Genomic DNA, 22463 nt, shown 5'->3' on the forward strand with positions numbered 1-22463 from the left:
GTTAGGGTTTTTGGAATAAGTCAGTTCTCTAAGCAGCGCTGGTAACTGAAAAAGCAGTGCTTCTCTCAGTCTAAGGGAAACAAGGATCTAAATGTTACTAGAGGAGCTGTCTAGCAAATGTAACATAAATTATGACCCAAACGTTTGTTACTACATATTCCTTGTCACTTTACACTTCAGAACAGGTGTTAGCCACAGTCTCCTGGCAAAACTGTATCTTTGCTAATTAAATTCTGCCCTGCTAAATTCCCCCTGAAATTTTAATTGGATTTTGTATTTCTCACTGTATGCCATAAATTGTTGTGTGAGGCTGCTCTGTGATATTAAATGGCTGTATTTAATTGGTAGGTGACATACTCCTTATCCTCTAGTACAGTGTCTTATCATTTGTGAAGTAATTTAAAATTTATTATTGCTGGTAGATAAAATCCATGAAATCTTCATCAGACAAAACTCATTCTTGGTTTCACCCAGTCTTCTCAAGTGATTTGATTTGGCTAAAAGCTGTGTTAGAGAATTGTCTCAAGTGAATATACAGGTAAAACTGTAAAGTGTTTACTTTTCAAAAAATTTTAAAAAAAGAAAAACAAAAAACCAACCCCCAACTTCATCCATGCTGAGAACCAGTTTATAAAGAGAGTATATTATTAAGACAGATTATAAATTATTTAAGCTGCAACATTGCTCTCATGAGGCAGACATATTTTGGAAGTATGCTGCCAGAAATTGTTTTTCTCTATGCTTTCGAAAATTCACAAGTTAGCACTTCGTAACACACTTAAACTGGATTTAGGTAATAATAGAGCCATAAACACTTTATAGTCTACCAAAGTTGAAGTTAAGGCAGACAGCTTGAAAGCAAAATTGTTCCCCTTGTTATTTTCCTAATATGCTTCTAGTTAATTTTCCTTTTTAAGAATGGCCTTTCTTTGTTGCAATACTCTTTATTTTTTTGGGTGTCTTTTCAAATTTGATTTCATTTTTCCCTTCCTGTAATTTAAGTGCAAAAATACTTCTAGTCTTTGTAAACTGGAACTGATTTTCCCTTGATAATGCCATTTTTCATATGATTGAGTTTCTAATGCTGGGTAGTGTCGCTATGACGGTAAAAGCAACAGCAAACAGGTACCCAGTGCTAGCCTCTGACATTCTTTCCAATCACCTTTCTGGTCTGAAAAATGTCTATTTGCAGATCCTCAGCAGGTATAAACTTTCATGACTCTATTGACAATCAACACTATCTGAGCATCTGCCACTGTATCGCTATCTTTTCTCAGAAAAAAATTTTCCTACTGCAGTTTCTGAGTTACCAATGACCATATTGACATATGGTAACTGCAGAACACAGGTGAGATAAGTGCAGCTTTTGATATGTCTGCTCATGGTAGAACAGCACACGCTTGAAAGATTATTCTCAACAGTCAGAGAAAATTCTTTTTCAAAGAAGGTATCATTCCTGAATATGCAGTTCAGATGTAAGTCCTCAGGAATTTTGCCATTATCATGTACAACAGATACGATGGTTTGGTGATTTCTTTTTTCTTTTTTTTTTTTTACTGATATTCATTGTTATTTATATGGGATCTTTCTTGATACACTTGATATTCAAGTTGTGTAGAGAATGTCTGTAGCTAGGTGCATGTTTCTATGCAAAGTTTTACGCATTAGACCATATATTCATACTCTGCTATTTAGAGTCATTAAATATTTCAAAATCTGGATATTTAAAAAGAAATTTAACATATTTTTAAGTATGTTTTCAGAAAAAAATCTCCATTTCTTTTTTTTTTTTTCTGTATTCAACTGTTTTCTGGTGGATTGCATGCTAGTTTGCCAGTAGGCTCCTTAAATGTTGGTATTATGTTAATTCCACGTCTTCACCAACAGAAAATGTTAACAATATCATGCTATTTTCCTTATTTAATGATGCATCAAATAATTATAATGAACAGGTCCATGAATACATTTGGGTTAGTGAAGAGGACAACAGTTTGATCAGTGCACCATAGATTTTTATTTTATTTATTCTAATTAAGCTAGCAGACAGCCTCCTATGTATAAAATTTCATCCAAAACAAACAAACAAACAAACTTGGAAGGAAAGTTATGATTTAATTCTCATCCATGTAGTATTTAATATTATTAGACCCTTCCCCACCCCTTTCATGCTAGTAAGTGTTCTACAGTTGTTGATCTATTTTTATAATTGTGGTTCTGATGTTGGAAGGTTTTTTTTTATCAGTGCTCTCCAGCTATAGGTACAGTAAGGCTGTGGAGAGAATTTGGGATGTGTCTGAGGAGATGCAGACATTGAGCATGTAGCTTAAAGCTCAGTGGTGCATCCTCGCAGGGAGTGACTCCTCACCATCCTGCTCCTGGGCTTCTGGTATTTACTATGCTTGTGACCACTATGGGTGCTTTCTGTTTTCTGGGGTTGGGGTTGACCCTCACCTTTGTGTTCACATGCGTTTGTTATTTTCTGGTATAGCATTTACTGTTGTTAATGGCCAGTTCCATCAAAATGAAGAGTCTGGCCTGTGTGGTCCTCAGTAAGGGCTGGTTCACTTCAGCCCTTTTAGTTGTATTTTTTGGATGAATGTTTACTGACAATTTTTAAACAGTACTGTATTGTTACAGGTTTGCACATCTGGGTGGGTTTTGGTTTCCTTGAAGAAAAAGCATCCCATTTCTTCTCCTTTGACTTGGCAACATTGTTTGCATTTTTTGTTTCAATAACTTTAGTACTTTGCAAAGCAAGAATCAGACTTAGTCTGTGCTTCTATATGAGTGCTTGGTACAGCAAAGGTAATAAAGTATTTCTTAGCCATTTCACTACTCTACATACAAGTTGGATGTAATTACAGACCTTGTGCCCAGGAAAGCATTGCGTTTGTTACCTTTCCACTTACCTAACAGCTTCATGAGATGTTCCAGGTCAAAATGGCTGTTGAAAGCCACTTGGGACAGTTCAGCTCTTCAAGGTTCCCACTTCTAACTTGTGACAAAATGACATGATAAAACTCTAATGAGACAGATCAGTATTTTCAACTCAATGCCTTCCAAACATACATGTTGTGTATTTCCGTGTATTTTTTTCTTGCCACAAAAGAGGCCTTTCATTCTAAGCTTTGGACAAATAGTTACCTTATACAATAGTAGTAGTAAAATATTTCCTAAGAAATACTATAGCATATGTGTACTTGTAACAAACAGACTGCAGCAGTAATTCAAATATTGTACAAAGTTGGGAGCACCACAGATATGACAATGGCTTAATAAACATGTTGACAAGTTGGCTGTTAGATACATGTGGCACTGATGTGCTCCTGAGCCATAACAACCTCCTGGAGACCAAGGATGCTACAGGGCAGGGGAAGAAGCCAATTTTCATGTTTATGGTAACAGAGCTCACTGTACTTTCAGTTTCTTGCTTCTACACAGAAGCAGTGTGTTCCCTGCAAATAATGATTTTCTGATATTGACACGTGATGCAAATAAGCCTTGGGTTGTAAGGATATGCTAGGAGTGTCACTGTACAGGGAAGAAGGCAGTTAAAACAGGGAACACACAAGCACAGTATAGAATACTGTAGGCTCATGTGAAAATATTGTCAAGGTTTTTGATTTTTAAAAATTTTTTTTTGGTGTCGTTTGGAACAGAATTTGAGTCATAATTCCTTCAAGAATTAAGCTGTGTAGTTTTAAGTGTCAGAAAAATATAGTGATTATAAGGTACTAATAATAGCATTTTCCATTGCTGCATCGTGTATTATACATTACTGTATTATTCATGTGTTTTTCTCACAGTTTTTTTGAAGAAGGGTATTTATTTCAAAGGCACGAGAGAGGTGCAGTCCACATGGGGCTCTCAGCATAAAGATGTAGTGATTTAACTTTTGTATTTGAGGCCGATTCCCTTTTATGTATGTTAAAATATTGTACTGGCTTCTTTTTAATGAACATTTACATGCAGATATCCTGCTTTTTTAGCCCAAGAGGCAACCTTATGTAATACATATTTGCATATTGACACAGTTACAATACTAGAGCTGGAGAAAAACAGAATAAAAGTCAACAGAGTGTGTTAAAATCTACTTGCAGGGAAAAGTTCCTTAAAGTGTTGGCATTATCTTGTCTGAGCCACTTCTACTTCAAGAAATAGGCATAGCCTCGGGCAATGCCTGGAGTTGCTACTCAGAGGAGAAGTGAATGTTAGAGAAGTTATAGGCAATTTTGTTAACTTAAAAACTTCTTAAATGTGAAGTGCAGTGATGAAGTCTTCTTGATGTAGTACCCGGGAATGTCAATGCAAACCAGAGGGGAATACAAGATACGAAGTAAAACTGGGTATTACCTATAGGGCAGGATTTATCATGACTTTGTGGTATACAAAAGCCAAAATATTAAAATGGACTAGAGTAAGTGAATTCTTCCAGTGAGGAAAATGTGAAAGGGAGGTTGCTTCTGCCATGGATTTCACAGAAGGTAGGTGCTTAACAGTGTGTTTGGGGTTCTTCAGGGCTACAGTCTTCTGTGCCAATTAAATGCAGAGAGATGAAGCAGATTTCTTTCTCCTTCTTTGGCCTTGTCCCATCTCCTGTTAAACCACTGCTATTTCCTGGTACCTTGTGCATACCTATCCACAACAATTAGCATCTTGTTACCCACCAAATAACTTTTCTTTGTACGCGGTTTCTACAGCCTGGAGGATTGGGTGTCAAAAGAATCTATTCTCACCTCTTTCAGTATCCTAGGAAAGTAGTTGGGATACTGCCAACAAACCTGTGCTGTCTTTTCTGATATAGGTGTCACAGCAGAGTTTCCTACAGAAAAGTCCTCTGAGCCTTGAGTCACACAGTTCCCACTGAAATATTTTGGGAAGGCAGCAAGGTGGTTTCTGATACCAACCAGGCTGTGTGAAGGACGTCTAGGAATGTTACAGGTCTATTGCAATTTTGAGGAAATATTGGTGTAGTTCTAACAAGATCAAGGCCTATAGTTAACGTTCCTATAAACTTCATTCACATGGTGCTGTATAAATAGTTCTCCACAGCAAAGGTATATGTAATTATCCTTGAAAAAGCTTTCAGAAGACAGAGGACTTATCCAGGTAGGAAATTATATTAAGAAAAAGTTCACAAATCTCTCTATATGGAAGACTTTAGAAAGAGTATTAATTTGTAACTCACTCATTACTAAAAGAAAATTAATTTCTGCAAGCTCAGTTGTGTCCAAAAGCAGCCTTAATTCTACGTGTGTGAATTCATGTGGTTTTTTTAATGTTCTAATGATGTCTAGCTCTTATCAATTACATTTTTAGTATATTGTTGTTAGACAGTCAATGGGAGCAATGTTGCTATTCTTTCATAACCAGCTCTTTACTTAAAAGTGGAAGTCTTTTAGATACTATAATGTCCTGAATACTGGAGGTAAAGACAGCATAATATTCCAGAACATTGCCTCACACAATGTTGCAAGCTAACATATCTTAATGAATAAATATTTTTCTAAGTTGAACGAATGGCACAGGCACCGGACAGCAGGGATTTCTTCTATAAATGACATTTTTCTTCTTGTGGCCTTGGATTTCTAATACAGCTATGGAATAATTAAGCAGAGTGGACTATTAATGCAGTTTTATAAATAATGTTAAGGTTGCCAGATGTTGTTCATTTTTCCTCTCCTTTTTTTTAATGTACATCAGCATTAAAATTGTAGGCTGATAGTGGGTTGTGGGGAACTTAGATATGTAAGACCAAATGTTGTAAGGTATTAAAATTTGAGCTTATGTAGATGATGCTTTCTGATTCATTTGTTTGGATATACTCCGCACTTCTGTTTCCAATTTTGAAAAGACGAACTCTTAAATCAGATACAAGGGCAAAAGTCCAATGTGTGTAGTTTTTCAATGAGGTTTTCTCGTAAGTAAGAAATTTGTGAGATTTATTTACCAGTAAGGAAAACAATATTCAATGTCTGAGCTCCTTCATCATTTCCGGATGATATATAATTGTTTTGGACACCAATTTTCCTCTGCATAAATTTCAAGTTAATGTAGACAAATTAGAAAAATGTGTAGGGATTGGCTCAAAACATGAGGATGAGTATGGGTTGCAATGATGAAATCGATGGTAGGGTGCAAATGTACGTATTTGTTTTCCCCATGTGATCTTTGTCCTTAATAAAGGGTGGGAGGAGAAAATAATTTGTCATTTTTACCCACTTAGTGTGGATGTATGTTTTATTATAGAAGTTCTGTTCCTGGAAACATGACCTACTCAAGAGTAGAAGACAGTTGCTAATTGTTTTCAAACATCAGAAACAGTCTTCATTTTTATGCAAAAATTTGGGGTTTAGGCATTTCTATCAATCTTCAAAACTATCTTTTTGGAATACAGTTGAGAAATTCAGTATATGTTTGTATCAAAGTGCAAAAAACTGTTCCCTCTGTACCCAAGTTGGATCTTTAATATTATGTGAAAAAATAACAGTACTTTCAAATTTAATCATTACTTATACATATGCCTCATTTAAAAACACATTTTTTGGTTGATGAGACTACCCAGGCAAAATCTATTCTATTTTTAGCTATTCTGCAAATTAGATATTGCCAAATTTATTTGCTCAGATATGCACAAGCATGGCATAGGAAACTTGCCGAGTGAAGACTAAGCAGAGGCTGAAAGAGGCTGATCAGATTCAAGATACTGGCAGTTCTTCAGAATTGCTTTGGTTGTAGAAATGTACTGTCAACAGAACAAGATGTCCAGGATAATAGCATAGACCAGAATGATGGTATTTACTGACTCAAGTATTTGTGGCTTCCTTCCTTCTACTCATTCAAAACTGCTCTAACTGACTTTTCATGGGTGATTTTGTCCTCACTATGCTCAATCAGATTATCCAATTGTTGTGGGCTGCTCATGCAAAAAAATGTACTGTTCATCTTTTATAAAAGTTCTATAAAGTTGACTTTTTTAATGCTGTACATGTTTAATTATTTAGTCCCTTAGGAAATAAATTAACAGAACACTGCACAGATCCACTGGAAGTATCACAGTCAGAGCTCTTGTCCACCTGTTTATTTATGGATTTTATATAATGATCCAATTAACATTTAAAAGATGAATAATTCATTTACTGAATTTTGTTCAGGTGAAGATTTTTAGCCCTGTATATTAAATATGTGCACTTAATTATCATCCTTTTTACACTGGACTTTTTTGGGTATGGTAGAAACTTCAAGTAGGCCTTGAGTAGTCTCCTGGCAGTCTGAGTTAGTCCTTCAACGTGTATACCACAGTTCAGCTTCCTGGGAGATATGCTTAGTTTCTTATTAAGGTTAAATCTCATGAGCTGGGTGAAACAAATGTTGTTTTTCTGTAAGCAATTTTCAATGCCAAAGCATGGTATTGAAGATATTTATTCTTTTTATTTAACTTTGACTTGATTTCGTTGACTTAAGTGTGGAAGAAAATAGTTATGAATGATGCAGTAACATTTTCTTAAGCCTTGAAACACAGTAAATACTTTATATTTTCACTGTGTAAATTACTCTGAAAAAAAAGCCCATTGCCTGCTCACCTGATTGCACTTGTCTCTTCAAAATGGTTATTTCACTTGAGTTCTGTTCGTTTTGTGATTTAGTGGCTTTGAAATAGATCACTTAAGAATTGATGTATTCATTTTTATCATATTTACATCAGCTGCAGTTCACATTTAAATAGCAATTTGTTATTTCTGCCTAAATGTTGCTTTCCACAGCAACGATTGATATCATCCTCATGGTTTTATATTGCAATTTCCTCCTGTGTCTTTGAAGATCTACTCTTATGAGAATTGCAAGTAAATTTCTTGGTCCTTCTGTGTAGCTGATAATCAAATTGAGCTTCAAGAAAATAGACCATTATCCTGGGCTTATATTTGTAATATTCAGCTGAATATTCGTAATATTCAGCTTCCCAGTATTCTACCATAGTCTACTTTTAATTACAAATTGAAGTAAGCTTCTCCCCCTTCCCGCACCTCTTACATGTAAGACAGATTTGTCATGTTTAATATAGTTACTTGTGTGTTCAGGAACTCCTTTTTTTGTGTGATATGTTTAATAGGGAATTAATAACTTCGCTGCAGAATTGTAATGTATACTAATCTGCTTTTGAAATATACAGATTGAGGGATTCTTTTTCTTTGTGATTTTACTATTAGCGGAAGTGAGAAATAAATACGTTTAGCGCTATCTTGTCTAGTGGGACGTGTCCCTGTCCATTGCAGGGGGGTTGGAACTAGATGAACTTTAAGGTCTCTTCCATCCCAAACCATTCTATGATCTTTATATCAGCAACAGTCACCACCCGTGTTTTCTTCTCATAACAGTTTATTAATGTCACCCATGCTAAACTAAAATCCCCTTCAAAGATGATCGAGACTTAATCAATGCACAAAACTGACATATCATTGTCAACCTTATCCTCAGAAGAGGTCCTCTGCTAAATGAAGTGGATAAGATAATATAAATTGTCGCAGAGCTATGGGATAGGATGTTTCTAGGTACTGTATAAGATGTGCATGGTTATCTAACATTATTTGTTTGCCTACGGAACTTAGATGTGTTATTTCAATAATGGTGGAAATCCCTGAACTTCAGACATTTAAATAAATAAACCTGGACCAGATATATTATACATTGTTGTGTCCTGGGATATGCTTAATACATAAACATACCACTTGGTCTGCAGGAAACACCAAGCAGGAATGAATGATGGATATCAGAAGAAAAGAGATGAAGAGTATTCTTGCGTATGATTTGTGAATTCCCACAGATCTGGGAAAGATCTGTACTTTGAAGTACACAGAAAGTGTATAGCACTGCAGAGACTACCACTGGAGGGTGGTGTGCCCAGTTGTTGCTGGAGTCTCAGAAAGAATATAGTTCTGATGACGTGGCACCCGCTTTGGGCTAATTAGGCGTAATTGGCTTCATATCACCGGGCACCACTGTCTGCGTATATTCACCTCTCTGTTTTGTGAGGACCGCTTAGACTTGCAGGATCTCCACAGTGTTGAATCCAATAACTTCTTAGATCATTCATAACTGACCTTATGGAATCAGGAAGATTGCAAGAAACTACCAAGTTCTAGGAACTAGCAGGGTTTTGAATATTATTGCACTGATAGAGTCCTCCCTATCTGTTTCTGATCCCTCTTTCTTTTCCTAAAAGTATTGTGACAATGGAAATTTACTTATGAAAACACTTTGCAGCAAGTACTCTAAAGTACAAATGATTTTCATTGAAATCATTGGGGGGAAAAAAGAGCAATGACACTTAGTGGGTTGCGCCAGGACATCTATAAGTTACCAGGCTTACCATAAGCAAGAATCACGCTTGAAGTGCCTACATGAAAATTAAACTTGGTTCTGCTAACACCATGAAAAGCCCACTCTGTGCCCTGGTATCAGTTTTTTAATTTCACTTATCTGTCAAAGTACCTTTTTTAATAGCTGTATACTGTCCTACAGTAATTACAGTCATGTGTGCTTCTTCCCTTCTTTCTTCTCCCCATCCCGCTCTCTCTGGTAAGGAACCAGTTGTACAATTTGAAGCTAATTATTTTTTGAGAATGTTACCAATTTAATCTAAAATCCAATTGAGTTGCACTGTAGTCAGAAAATTGTGTTTCCTCTTTTGTATCCAAATCCTCAGAGCCTTAGGGGAAAAAGTCTTTGAAGTTAAATGTAAAAAGAATTTTAATGTTTTATGCAGAAAGACAGAATTTTGGGGGAGTGAGAAAGAGAAGAGAGAAACAAGTACGATGTTCTTTTTCCAGTTCTTCTGATGCCAGATGCGTTCAGCAGTACACAAACTCTGCCTTTCATTCTCCCCTTCATATCACCCCACTGATTTCAGTGTATGGTGGCTTGTATTCTCCTCAGCTTTGAAGATCTCTGCAAATTCAAAGAAACATTTTTAACTAATTCTTTCTGGCTATGGTTTTGAATGAACAAGTGGATGGTGAAGAATGAACTGATGCAGTGTTCAAGTTCAAGTGTTCTGAAGGGTTTCAGAATTTCAAAATACGCTTTGCATGTTACTTATAATTTTATAATGAAATTTAGCTGTTTACTCTGCAAATGCAAAATTGCCAAAGAAATTCTTGAAAAGGGGGAAAGTGGTGGTTCTATATTTAAAAAATAAATAAGATGCATAGATACTGCTACTAATGTTGTTCCATGACCTGTTATGTAAATAGGATTAACCATTTATTTAGTATTTCTGTATAGTATTCCTCTCATAGGAATGCCTGTAGGTATCAAGTTTCTAATCTATAGTCCATGGCCCACATTTAAATAAATTAAGACTGTCAGCTTAGAATATTTTGTATATTCTTAATCAAAACATTCAGTCTGGTTCAGTTCTCCATTTTATTTTGGGAAGCTACTAAATTGTGAGAGGCTAAGCAAAGAAAACCCAATTGATAGCAGCAGAGATACGAGAGATTAAGTAGCTTGGTAGTCTTTTTCTCCCTATGAGTCCATAGATTTTTGTGTATTGTAAAGTAATTTGGGGTGGGGTGGGTGCGTTTGGTTGTTGTTTTCTTTTTTTTCCCAAAATTACTGTGTGTATAATGCAACTATATTATTTTCCACAATGTATATGCTATTCTTCTTGTAAGTGGTTGCTTTGTAATAGTATTTAATTCCAGAATTTGCTGTACCCTGAGTTCTTGTGTGTTTTGTATTGGTGAGCAAAGGACAAACACCTCAGGTAATCAGAAATATTGTGTAATGCCAGCTTTGACTGGGCCTCCCGACCCATGCAGCAAAAATCTTATTGATGTGGCCAAATTGTGCTTCATCGTACTTTAGTGCTGCCAATGTCCAGAATGGCTGATAGAAGATGTAACTAGAGGGACACTGTTTTGGATAAGCTTGAGCAGACAGGGTTAGCATTAAGCCAGTTCCCAACAGGACCCTTTGGTCTCATTGTTAATGCTGCAGTAGTTCTCCATAGCTTGGCCTTGACGCTGATTGGGCATGTATTGCCCAATGCTGTTCCAGCCATGATCAGACAATTTGCTGATGGTTCAAAGCAGAGTGAGGCTAATGCATGGCCTCAGAATCCTCTCTATGTTTTAGCCACATTTTCACTGTTTTGCAGGTTTATGTCATTTTTTTTTCAACAAATATCTTTAGTCTCCAGGTGCTACCATAGCATTAGTAATACGGACCACTTGAATTCCTACATGGTGTGCACACTGTGGATGTGGATGTGAATATAAATATTAATCTAGAATATAGCCGAGCTGTCATGGACAAACAGAAGCATTGTGAGGCAGTGAATCCTACTGATAAATTCTGAGTTTTTTAGAAAAGTTGGCTTCTTTTTTTCCATTGTGTGGTGTTTCTGATAACTGTCGTGTCTAAATATTCTTATGCTCAGCCAGTAATGCTACAGCTTTCGTTTTAGGTTGTTTGTATTTAAAGAATTTCCAAATTTGGACTGGGAAAAAAATAGGTGTTTTTGTCTTTTCTGTATGAAGAGGTTTTTATTTTATGTTCTACTAGTTGTTTATTTTTCTTCTACAGTGCTTCATCATCTGTCATACCTTGAAGTAAAGGCAATGATAAACTCCCTGACCATGTTAATGGAAGTTGAGAATGCTTTGCTTCTCCCAAGATTGGTGCCATATTGCCAGGAAAATGTATTGACTTGGTTGACTGCTGATGTGTGACGCATGACAGAAACGAGAAATTGAACTTTCTGAATGTGAAGAAAATCGTGCTGCTGCTGATATATAAATGATTTAAGAAAAAGCAATCAATCAGATTCTCTGCTCTGGTAGCAGTGCTACATACAATCTAATATATAGTAAAACAACAGTTCTTTTACAATCTAAATCAAATAGTGTTTTGTGCTAAACTCAGATTCTTGCAAAAATGACGTGCAACACTTTTAGGTTTAGTGTGCTTTACTTTCTACATTACTGATGTGATCTGACAATTTAGAAATATTGAGCTCACGTTCATTAATTCTGCCTTTTTCTTGTCAAGAGCCACAGATTATTCTTTCTAGACTGCTTATTACTATTTTAAATTGGTTGGTCTTTAAATAATTTTAACTTGTAAGTAGAGTTGTTTTGAGTCCCAAATACCTGCAGATGGAGTTTATTATAGCCACAGGTAATTGGACTTAATTATCTGTAAAACATCCACTAGAGACATGAATAGGCCCATTCTCTCTTCTGGCAGATGTTTTGCAGATATTAGACCAATATCCAATTATCTTTGGGTACTTCAGCAGTACACAATAGCATTCATTTGCAGATGACTATAATATTCTTTTCTCTCCTTCTCCACGTTATCAAATGAATGGGATAATTTATCCTTCTTGGAAAGAGAGAGAAGTATTTTAATGAAAGCTCAAAGAGACTTCCTGGAATTCTTCTTATCGATACCTACTAACAAGTCTTGTCATTCAGTGCCAAAGTCTCAACTTAGCATTTCCTCAGCATAAGTACCTTAAGCAGCAGGGAGTTCTGCACAGTCTCCCCAAAGCAGCCTTGAGCTGCGTATTTTGGAATCTTTGGTTTGAACTTTTGGGTTGAGATTTTCAGAGGAGTTCAGCTGTCCTCAAGAAGTAGTTGTCAATATTTCCTTAGAATTAAGGCTGTGAGAATACAGGGAGAAGTTTAACCACATCTTCCTGGTAGAGTGGGAATGCTGGTGCCTTTGGCAGTCTGCTGAAACATAAATCCTGGAGTTCTTTCCTGTGTGAACCCTGGTATGATTAGATGGTTCAAGACCAAACCATGTATAGGCACTTGAGCAGAAAAGTTCTTACGAGCAGATGCTCTACAACATGAAATAAGATAAAGAGCCATTTGAGCTTTTTATAAACATATTTTCTCCTACATAAAAAGTGGGGGGGTTTCTTGCCATAAGTCATTTTAGCATTTATTTTGTCAGGAAGAAAAATAAAATTTTGATTTATTAGTTATGATGAAGTTTAACAGTTAAATTACCTCAAAATGAAATAAATTACCTTGATTAATCCCACCAAATTCAGTAATTGGTATTAGAATCTGGAGCTTGCTGTTGGAGGGCAGGGTAGATTTGAGATAGAATATCAGCAAAATTCAGCAATATCACAAAGTAAGAGTGAACACATAAGAAGGTGTGTAATATTATTCTTTTGGAACTCTAAGAATGTTCTTTTCTATTTTTCATAAAATGTACTTGCTTTCACATCTCAAGATCAGTCAACCTATTAATTTTTCTTTATTTTATATTAAATTTTTATTTTTTTTTCCTCTCTGAAAGCCTAGGGTGAGACTTGACAAATACAAAGTGGTCATAGACAAGGAAACATAAGTAAGCTGTCTTCCTTTTTTCTGAAGATAGACTTGTGACCAGAAAAGTAAAAGATATCATGACAACCTGATGAATTTCAGGTCTGCGGAATCTGCACATATTCCTCATACCATGTAACCCTGGGAAAAAGGACCAAAGAACTTACTGCACTGAATGAAGCATTTGTGCTTCACACAAATACTGAAACAAATTGTGTTCCCTTTAAATGTCTTATTGAAGTGGGCCTGTCTTGCCATAAACACAGTCATTAATGACCTTCATCCACGTACCATTGATCTTCCTGGAAAAGTACCTTTTAAAGCAAATGAAGCAGATCTAGCAGTACTTAAAATCCAGTATCCTGCGGAGAGCAGAAACAGCTTGTCAACAGCCAGTGCCCCAATGCTAACAGTAATTTCTCTTCCTGTCAAACAGCTGCTTCACTGGGAGAAGGTACACCAATAGGTGTAATGGTCCTATGTGCATGGCAGAAAGGGCAGAGAGTCTTCTTTCCATGCATGGGGCCAGGCAGGTTGAGACACTTACACCCATGAACCAGGGAAGAGAAGAGAGGAGTTACCAAGGTGTAATGTTAAGTGTCGGAGGCAGAACTTAGTACAAACTTTTACCAAAAGAAGTAATGAACGTAAAAAAGCTAAATTTAAGATTACGATGTGTTGTCAAAGGTTTTCAAGTTGTGTTTCGCAGCTCAAGTCTGTTAGTTCAGAAACTATGGTAAACTCAATTACATGGTGAAGTACAAATATTCCTCATTTCTTAAAATGTTCAATACTTAGAAGTGCCTCAGTATTTCAGGTCATTTTGGAAGAAAAGAAATTTCTAAAGTATTGTGCTCTTCCATCATGTACCTTTTGCTATCTTTATACTGTAGAGGAAATAAAACAAGAAGAATTGAAGAAATGAGAGATAGCGAGGGAGGCTTTCATATAATTAGGCAGTCTCAGAAAATCATAATTAAGCAGCGAAATACTTTATTTCCTCACAGGAACAAAACAGTTCCAGTCTCCTGGGTAAGTCTGTAATGTGACTCTTTTTTAAATAATTTAACTGATACTCTAGAACAATTCACAATCAATTGAACAACAGTCTTGGCTGAACTAAGGATGCTTTGCTTAGCCATTGGAAATTGTTGTGCTAAAACTATTCTTATTTCTAAATACAGCATCTCTTGGTCAGCATGCAGTAATTTTGTGGTGTAAATGTGGGTTGCTTAAAGCTTTTCCTATGTGAAGTTGCATTAAGCAAAAAGCCAAGTTCAGTCACATCTTGATCTTGATGAGACAACTTCAAAGCTGATGAGTTCTGATGATTAAAAATGCAGATTTGAACATACTTTGTTGTATCATGAAGAGAATAAGAAGCATCAGTATGATAAATGGTTGTGTGGTTACAGAAGGTAGGCCTTCTACTGACAGCAATAATCTCGGCTCCTTTTCAAACCTCTCATGTTTTAGATTATCAACAATAACATAAAAGAAATGCAAAGGTTATGATATCTATGAGATTTTTCTTTCACAAAAATTAGTGTAGAGGAATTTAGCTAATTTTTGGTGGCACTGTCCAAACAGAGGAGGGAGGCTAAATATTAATGGGAAGTTATTAGTCCAGACAGTGTGCAGTTATTTCTTTGATGTGTCTTCTCTTGGTGAAATGAGAGAAACTGTAAGGGGAAATGAATCAGTGGCCATTGATGTAAGCTATTTGTAGATGTGAATTTAAGCTCTGTTTCCTAAGGAGTTCTTGATATAACAAAAGCATATCATGTTCCACATTGTAGAGCTTTTATTCCCTTAACTGTTGAAGCATATTTAGAAGACACAAGCCTCTTTTTTTCATTTGGTTGATGTCACCGCTAGAGCTAGTGAACTTCTGGATAAATGGAAAGATTTAGGAAGAACTCATTTCCCAAAAATTAAAAAAAAATCTATTCTCTCATCAGTTTTGCAGTCAATGTCAGCAACTTTGAAAGAAAAGCAGGTTCCATCTTGAATTCTCGATGTTGATGAGGTGTTCAAAATCTGTCCTGTATGAATGAGATAGCTCTGATTCCTGAAATTGGTTTTCCATTTTCTGCCCTCAAACTACTCTATGTTTGCTGGTAGCCCCATGAAAAACAACATGAGAGTTGTGCATACAAAAAACTGGAATCAATATGCTATAAGAGTGTAACTACAAAATACTTTAAAACTTACTGTATGTTGGATAGATTTTTTTTGGTTGTTTCAGTGTTTTTTACAGATTATTGGGTTCATATATTCAAATTCACTTCTGCTATTGCTCTGCACCTGGATTATACTTGGATTTATGATGTGTTTTATGGTTTCTAGGTTATCAGAAAATGCATAATCTGCATTATTCCTTGAAATTAAGTGCTATTTGAGCACTCTAAGATGGTGTTTACTATATAATTTTGTCCTTTGTCTGAGGGTGAGAATTTAAAATCAAGGTCAAATATATATATCATCTTATTACGTCAGTTTCCTAAAAGGTCATAGTCATTATTCTGTCTTGGAGTTGTTCTTTTTATTTTCGATTTTCAACGAGAAAAACCTTTAAAGGGCTACAAACCTTCATGAATATCTTATTTCATGGTTTGTAGCAGATTTATTTCTGATGTTTACTTATCAGTTCTGTATACCAACTCTGGAGTATGCAAGTTAGCTCAGCTGCCATTTGGTGAACCCAAATTCCTATCTCCTGCATATGTTCTATGACTGTGGGAACGTGTGCTGTCTTCTGGGGCCGGGGGGAGGGGTTGTGGGTGGTGGGATTTTTTTGTTGGGTTGTTTTTTTGTGGGTGTTTTTTTTGCCATGCAGAGTGAAGGCTGTTGCATCTGCTACAGTTGCTTCTTACAAGCCCATCACAGAATGTGGCTGTCTTTTACTGCATTCAAGCCATTTTCGGAAAAAGGAATGATGCTGATTTTACAAGTAAAATCTAAATGGGTTTGAAGTAGAGTTAGTCCTTTTCATCCGTAGTCAGATTATAAAGCACATAGCATATAGAGAAAATCTCATGAGATAACTGTATGCTGAATTTCTCCCTTACCTGTATTACTTTCACTGTCCTCTTTCCTATGCTGATCGTGGTGCACAAGACAGAAAAGCACCTCTTCTAGGCTTCTCTTGGTGGCCTGGTCATGTCTCTGTTACCAGCACTGATGTTTCAGCCCAGGGGCTGAAATTAGAGCAAACCCACACTGTTTTATTCAGCCTTGGGATCAGAAGTTATCTTAAGCTGAATGTACGTTTGCTATCTGTATATGGCATGTGTGTAGTCTTAATTAGCTTTTAAATGTTTGCTTTTTAATATATTGATATATTATATCTCTTAAAAAAACCCCAAAATTAAAATACAGTTATGATTGCCATTTGAAATTATATTTAGAATTACCTGTGTCTGCCTGTATGTTTATATCTATTATGTTATTAATGATTTAGTTTTAGAAATATATTTGAAGTTATTTTCTGAATGAATTCTCTGAACTGTTCTCCATGATGTCAGAAGAAATGTGTATGTTAACTGTGTGCTCCTGTTTTTATAGATGGCTATACAACAGATGACATTGAATTTTACTGGCGTGGGGGTGATAATGCAGTCACAGGAGTGACTAAGATCGAATTGCCACAGTTCTCCATTGTAGACTACAAGCTTATCACCAAGAATGTTGTTTTCTCTACAGGTTTGTGGAGGGGAAGCTGAAAGGGGAATTCACTGGGAAGACTTTTAGAAATGGGTTAATTCTCAACATGCAGTTCAGGAGCTGAGCAAAAATTTTAGAAAAAGAATTAGAGCAGCAACTGTGAATTTTGAAAGGAACAGTTTTTATTAAAGCTTTCACAATGTATAAGGCATCACCCATTAACATATGAAGAGGATACAGTAGTCTGTTATGTTACGGCTCAGTCAAATAAGCTGTATTTTCTATTTTCCTATGAAAATTCATTAAGCCACTTGTACACCTCAGCGTCCTAAACCCAACAAGAAGTTACCCAGCGTGTAGGAAGTTTAGGAACCTTTCTGTCGCTATTTCTAGATGTTCCTTGTGCCAAACTGGGTGTATTAGACTAATTATTTTGTCTTCACCGTAAAACCTTTAAAATCCTTGTTCCACAGGATTTGTAGGTTAGCCTATGCCAGCAAGCATATGACTTTCTGAAGACTGAAAAGATGCTTTGTGAGGAGGAGTAGAAATTAAGATTGGATTTCATAAGATAAAAAACAAAACAAGAAACAAATAAAACATTTCAGTGGCATATTAAATCATTCAAGAGACACAAGAGTTGGGTTGGTATGTGATGTTCTCTACCTACTTGAGAAAGCTGCTAGGTGTGTTTAAAAAAAACACCTCATTTTCTAGATATGGATAGAAATAATCTTTGGAGGGAGTATAGCAGGACTGTGCATCCCAAATTCTTCAAAACCAACCAGAAATGCATCTTGAACAGTGATCTCTTGGCACCCATGTCAACAAGTTTTTCATACACCAAAATATTTCTGGTGTCCAGTGACAAAGGACAAGCAGTGTGCTGCTTGAAGAGAAAGTTAGAATAAGGGTTACACTGAAGTATGCATACCGCAGCTTATCAGGGAAGAAGCATTTCTGTGCTTTGATGCTCTGCAATGTATTTTGATTGTTTGTTGTTGAATATTATGATTAGTAGTAGGTATGCACTTAGAGCAGCCTTGTACCCTTAGAATAAAAGATTATTTAATCCAAATTCTTGCTAGAATTTCTGCATTTGATTATCCTGGATCTTTCAACTCTGTGTGTACTCTGTGCTGCATGAAACAATAAAAACAAAATGACAGAAAAATGTTTTCAGGCTTTATACAAGTAAATTATGGCCATACCAAATATTCTCTTTTAGGTGCCTACCCAAGGCTGTCTCTCAGCTTTAAACTTAAGAGAAACATTGGTTACTTCATTCTGCAGACCTACATGCCTTCTATTCTGATCACTATCCTATCCTGGGTTTCCTTCTGGATTAATTATGATGCTTCAGCTGCAAGAGTTGCTTTAGGTAGGCATTTTTACACATCTCATGCAGTGTGCATTAGCTGAATGCTTTTTCTTGCTTCTGGCTTAGTGGGTAGTACATGATTTGAAAAATAAATCTGTTAGATCTTTTTATGTCTGGCTTGTTAAGCTTTGTATTATTTGAATCAGTATTTAAATCAACACAATTTAAATAAAAATTAAAGTGATTTCATGTCTGAATTAGCTAACTGTATAATCATTGTAACCAGAATTAGCCAAATTGTCTCAACAGTTTCTGTTGTTGTTTTACTGCTTGTTTTTCTCCAAAGAGAATGCATTAGTTTGCTTTTGCCCATGGCAGTCCAGAATACACAATCAGCACTGTGTTATGGATTATAAATTGCTTTTCCTTTCAGGTATGAATTAAATACTGCTTTACTAGGATTGTGTAGCTAGCTTCTCCTTAAGTTGTTTTTTTTTCCTTACCGTTACTTTACATTCTAAAAGCAAACCATTTCCCTAATTAATCTCTAGAGTACTCTTATATCTCATCGCTAATCCCATGTGTGTTTGTTTGTACTTTGTCCCTCGTCAGAGTACCCAAGCACGTTACAAATATAAATACGAGTACTTATTGCCAAATTTTGTATAAATCAGACTGATAGCTACCAGTACAGATCTCTATAGATAAAATAAGTAAATTAATAGAAAAGATAAAATTGAGAATTTGACATTTAAACTCTATAGGATACTGTCTGAGTTTTATCAGGCCTTTCTGTGTAGCATTTTCCCATAAGAATTCAAGACTACCGATACCCTGAAAATGCTGGAGGGAAGCAAGATAACAGTGACTCTAGGCTGGTAATTGTAACTGAGACTCCTTAGAGAAGTTTACCATTTAGGTGGTTAAAAACTTAATCATAGAATCCCACTACTGTTTGTTTGATTAACACAATTTATTACAGATGTAATTTTCTTTGCTTACACACAAAAAAAAAGACAAGAAATATGGACAGAGGTTGGGGGTGGGAAGTTTTCCACCAGGAAAAAAAATCTGGAATTTTTCAGCTCTAGCATTTGAATATTATGAGCTATTATGTTAGAAAATGAAAATGAATTCAACCAATAGACTTGTCAATTCTTTTTTCCAGGAATCACAACTGTGCTCACAATGACAACAATTAACACCCATCTTCGAGAGACTCTTCCCAAAATTCCATATGTGAAAGCCATTGACATGTACCTCATGGGATGTTTTGTCTTCGTTTTCATGGCTCTGCTGGAGTATGCATTGGTCAACTACATCTTCTTTGGCAGGGGACCTCAGCGTCAAAAGAAAGCGGCAGAAAAAGCTGCCAGTGCCAACAATGAGAAGTTGCGAATGGATGTCAATAAGGCAAGTTGAAACGGGGATGTATTTTTAGCATTGCCCCAGGAAAGCAGACTTTCACTTCTGCCAGACAGAGCTTTAAAATGTAATTTCTTGTAGAAACGAGTGGAGTGGGATTATTATGATCTTGTTTGAGCTCTGCAGAGCAGCGTATTTAGACACCTCAGCAATGAATGCTGCCCTCTAGCCTGGAAAAGTGAATGACTTGTTTCTAAAGCATGCGCTCAGTTAAGCTTTACTGTGAGACGTTTTCTCAGACAGGATGTAGAGTTAAATATGTCTAATCTGTTTCCAAAGGAACAAATCCAAAATGATGGCTATAACTGATATTCTAGTCAGAGCTATATGGAATGTTGGAAATAAACCCTAAATTTAACCTACTTTCATAAATCTTTCAGATGACCTGGATAAGAAATGTTTGCTACAAAATTGTTGAAAGCTTGAAAAGTTTGCATATTTTTCAACATATAATAGCCCAGGATATTGTTGGGTAAATGAGAAACTGCTCAGAAATAAAGCATCAACTTGCTGTGCACTTAATTTTGAATCTGAAAATGGTCCCCTGGGGTTGGAGAATTGAGGCAGAAAGTACATTTGCCAAGATACACACTTTTGGAAAAAGTATCCATTATGCTTAATGAAAATGGAGCACTTATCATAAAGCACTTATCATTTTTCACTTTGACCATTTTGGATGAGTTTCACACATTGGCAAATCTGGGCTGAATGCGAAAATGTACTTAGTGTGAAATGTATAAGCTTTCACACACATGCAAATTGGAAAGTTAAATAAAATTAAATTATCTTTTTTTTTTTTTTTTTTTTTTTTTTTTTTTTTGCATGGGAAGCTTTTTGAATTTGTAATTCAGCATGATACTCCAAGGGTGAAAAAATCAAAAACAGAATTTAAGAAAACAAACCCTGAATCAGAAAAAAACCCAAGTGATTGTTTGTGAAGTGGAAACATAAGTTTCATACAGCTCTAGTGGTGGAAATCTCGCATTTGTTTGGAACTTCTACACTACCACAGTGTGCCTGCAAAAAGAAGAACACCTGGTTTTATGTTTGCTGGAACAACAAAAACATGTTGATAGCATGAACCAGTTAGTTTTATAGGTTATAGTTTATAGTCTTTTAAGATGGAGGATTATAATTTCATGGTTTAGATCTCACCCATTCTTTTTTTTTTTTTTCTTTTTAATTTGAGAAAAACATGTTTTAATGAATGAAGGCAAATGCATAATGATGAAATTAGTTTTGATGTTACGATACCTTTTAGATCACCTTTTTCCATTGTAAAGTTCATGAAGATTCTGTAAAATCCTTTTCTACTGGTGATTTTTCAGCAATGTAAAAAGTAGTTGCAATCTTTTATTTAGTTTGTCATTTTTATTTTTTAAAATTAGTTTGCCTTTAAACAATCAAAGCTATTAACTAAGCTGTAACCCTGTAAGGAATTTTGAGACTAGGTCTGCATTTACCTGAAGTCTTTCCTCTAGCATCAATGGAAATTGATGGTCCATAGGTGTCAGTGTCACCACAAGCTGAGGTATATTTTTGTATACTGTTCCACTTGTGCTACTTTCTATATACTTATTCATACAATGGATATTTCAGCCGTGTAACAGAATAGCCAAAGTGTAGTGGCAAATTCCTAATCATGAACTAGAATTTGAAAGCACTAACTAGTGTGCTAATCCAGTAAGCACAGCAAATTAATTCCCATAACTGTTGCAGAAATTCACCAGCCTACAGGATTAACACAAAGTATACCGGGAACAACTTTCTTTACATGTTTTCACACTGAGCCTTTTGCTTAACATACCAGGCCGACATGGTTCACATTCTATGGCAGTTCTGCTCTGGTACCCAGATACACTCTGATCTGATAATCAGGTTTACAATCCCTTAAGCAATAGACAGAGAATCAAATAGGAGAGGATCAGAAAAGAGTACTTATCAGAGAACACTGTCCTACTGCGCATAGGCTGCTCTGGGGAGGAGGAAAGGAGCTGACAGCTGTTCTTGCTGTTTGACCAGCAGCAAGAAAACATTCATATTTAATGGACCTGAATATTTTATCTATGAAAGCGGGCCAAACATTATATAATGTTTTTCATGTACAAGAACCAGAAATGGGTCTGAACTGCCAAATTCAGTTCAGACACAGGTTTCCATAAAAACCCAAGTATTTTAGAAATGGGACCAAAATGAACACTCCACCTCTAATTAAGATCCAACACTGAAGGACTAAGTTCATGAAGTATAAGTAATATTACTAGATTCCTCTTCTATCGCTACATGGAATACTATGAATTTATATTTGTGACTTCAGATACTATGTGAGAAAAGATTAATGCCATGAGTAATAAACCTCAAAACACGAGAATGAAAACGTCTTTACTGCTCTGTTACTGCATTCAGCATTGAAATTATAAGACAGCCGGTGAATAGTTATTGGAACTGCTGCTTTAGTGCAGCATCTTTTTTTATACATTATAGGCCAGCAAATCTGTAATAGATGTCATCACATTCCAACACCAATTTTTGTAACAGCCTTTTACAATTTTTCTGAACAACAGAAGGTCATGAGAGGAGAAGTGCTGATTAGTCGTTCCATCCACAACTACTTGCAAAATCAGAGTAGAAGTTAATACATACTCCCTTTATGCTGTTGAATTCTCTGGTACAGAGAGCTTCCAGGGCAGGCACAGACGTTG

General features: G+C 35.9%; 1 protein-coding gene across 3 annotated transcripts in view; it reads left to right on the forward strand.

Annotated features, from left to right (window-relative positions):
- GABRB2 (gamma-aminobutyric acid type A receptor subunit beta2) overlaps nt 1-22463 on the forward strand; it is a 154032-nt gene that overhangs the window by 114654 nt on the left and 16915 nt on the right. For 2 of the 3 annotated variants that reach the window (XM_074155352.1, XM_074155354.1), the window contains exons 6-8: nt 16917-17054; nt 18244-18396; nt 19505-19749. In XM_074155352.1, the coding sequence (XP_074011453.1) occupies nt 16917-17054; nt 18244-18396; nt 19505-19749 (536 nt within the window). Of the gene's footprint in view, nt 1-16916; nt 17055-18243; nt 18397-19504; nt 19751-22463 lie in introns of all 3 variants that reach the window. The other variant, XM_074155353.1, reaches the window with a different exon arrangement.

This window comes from Numenius arquata, chromosome 11, assembly GCF_964106895.1.
Source record: "Numenius arquata chromosome 11, bNumArq3.hap1.1, whole genome shotgun sequence".
NCBI lineage: Eukaryota > Metazoa > Chordata > Aves > Charadriiformes > Scolopacidae > Numenius > Numenius arquata.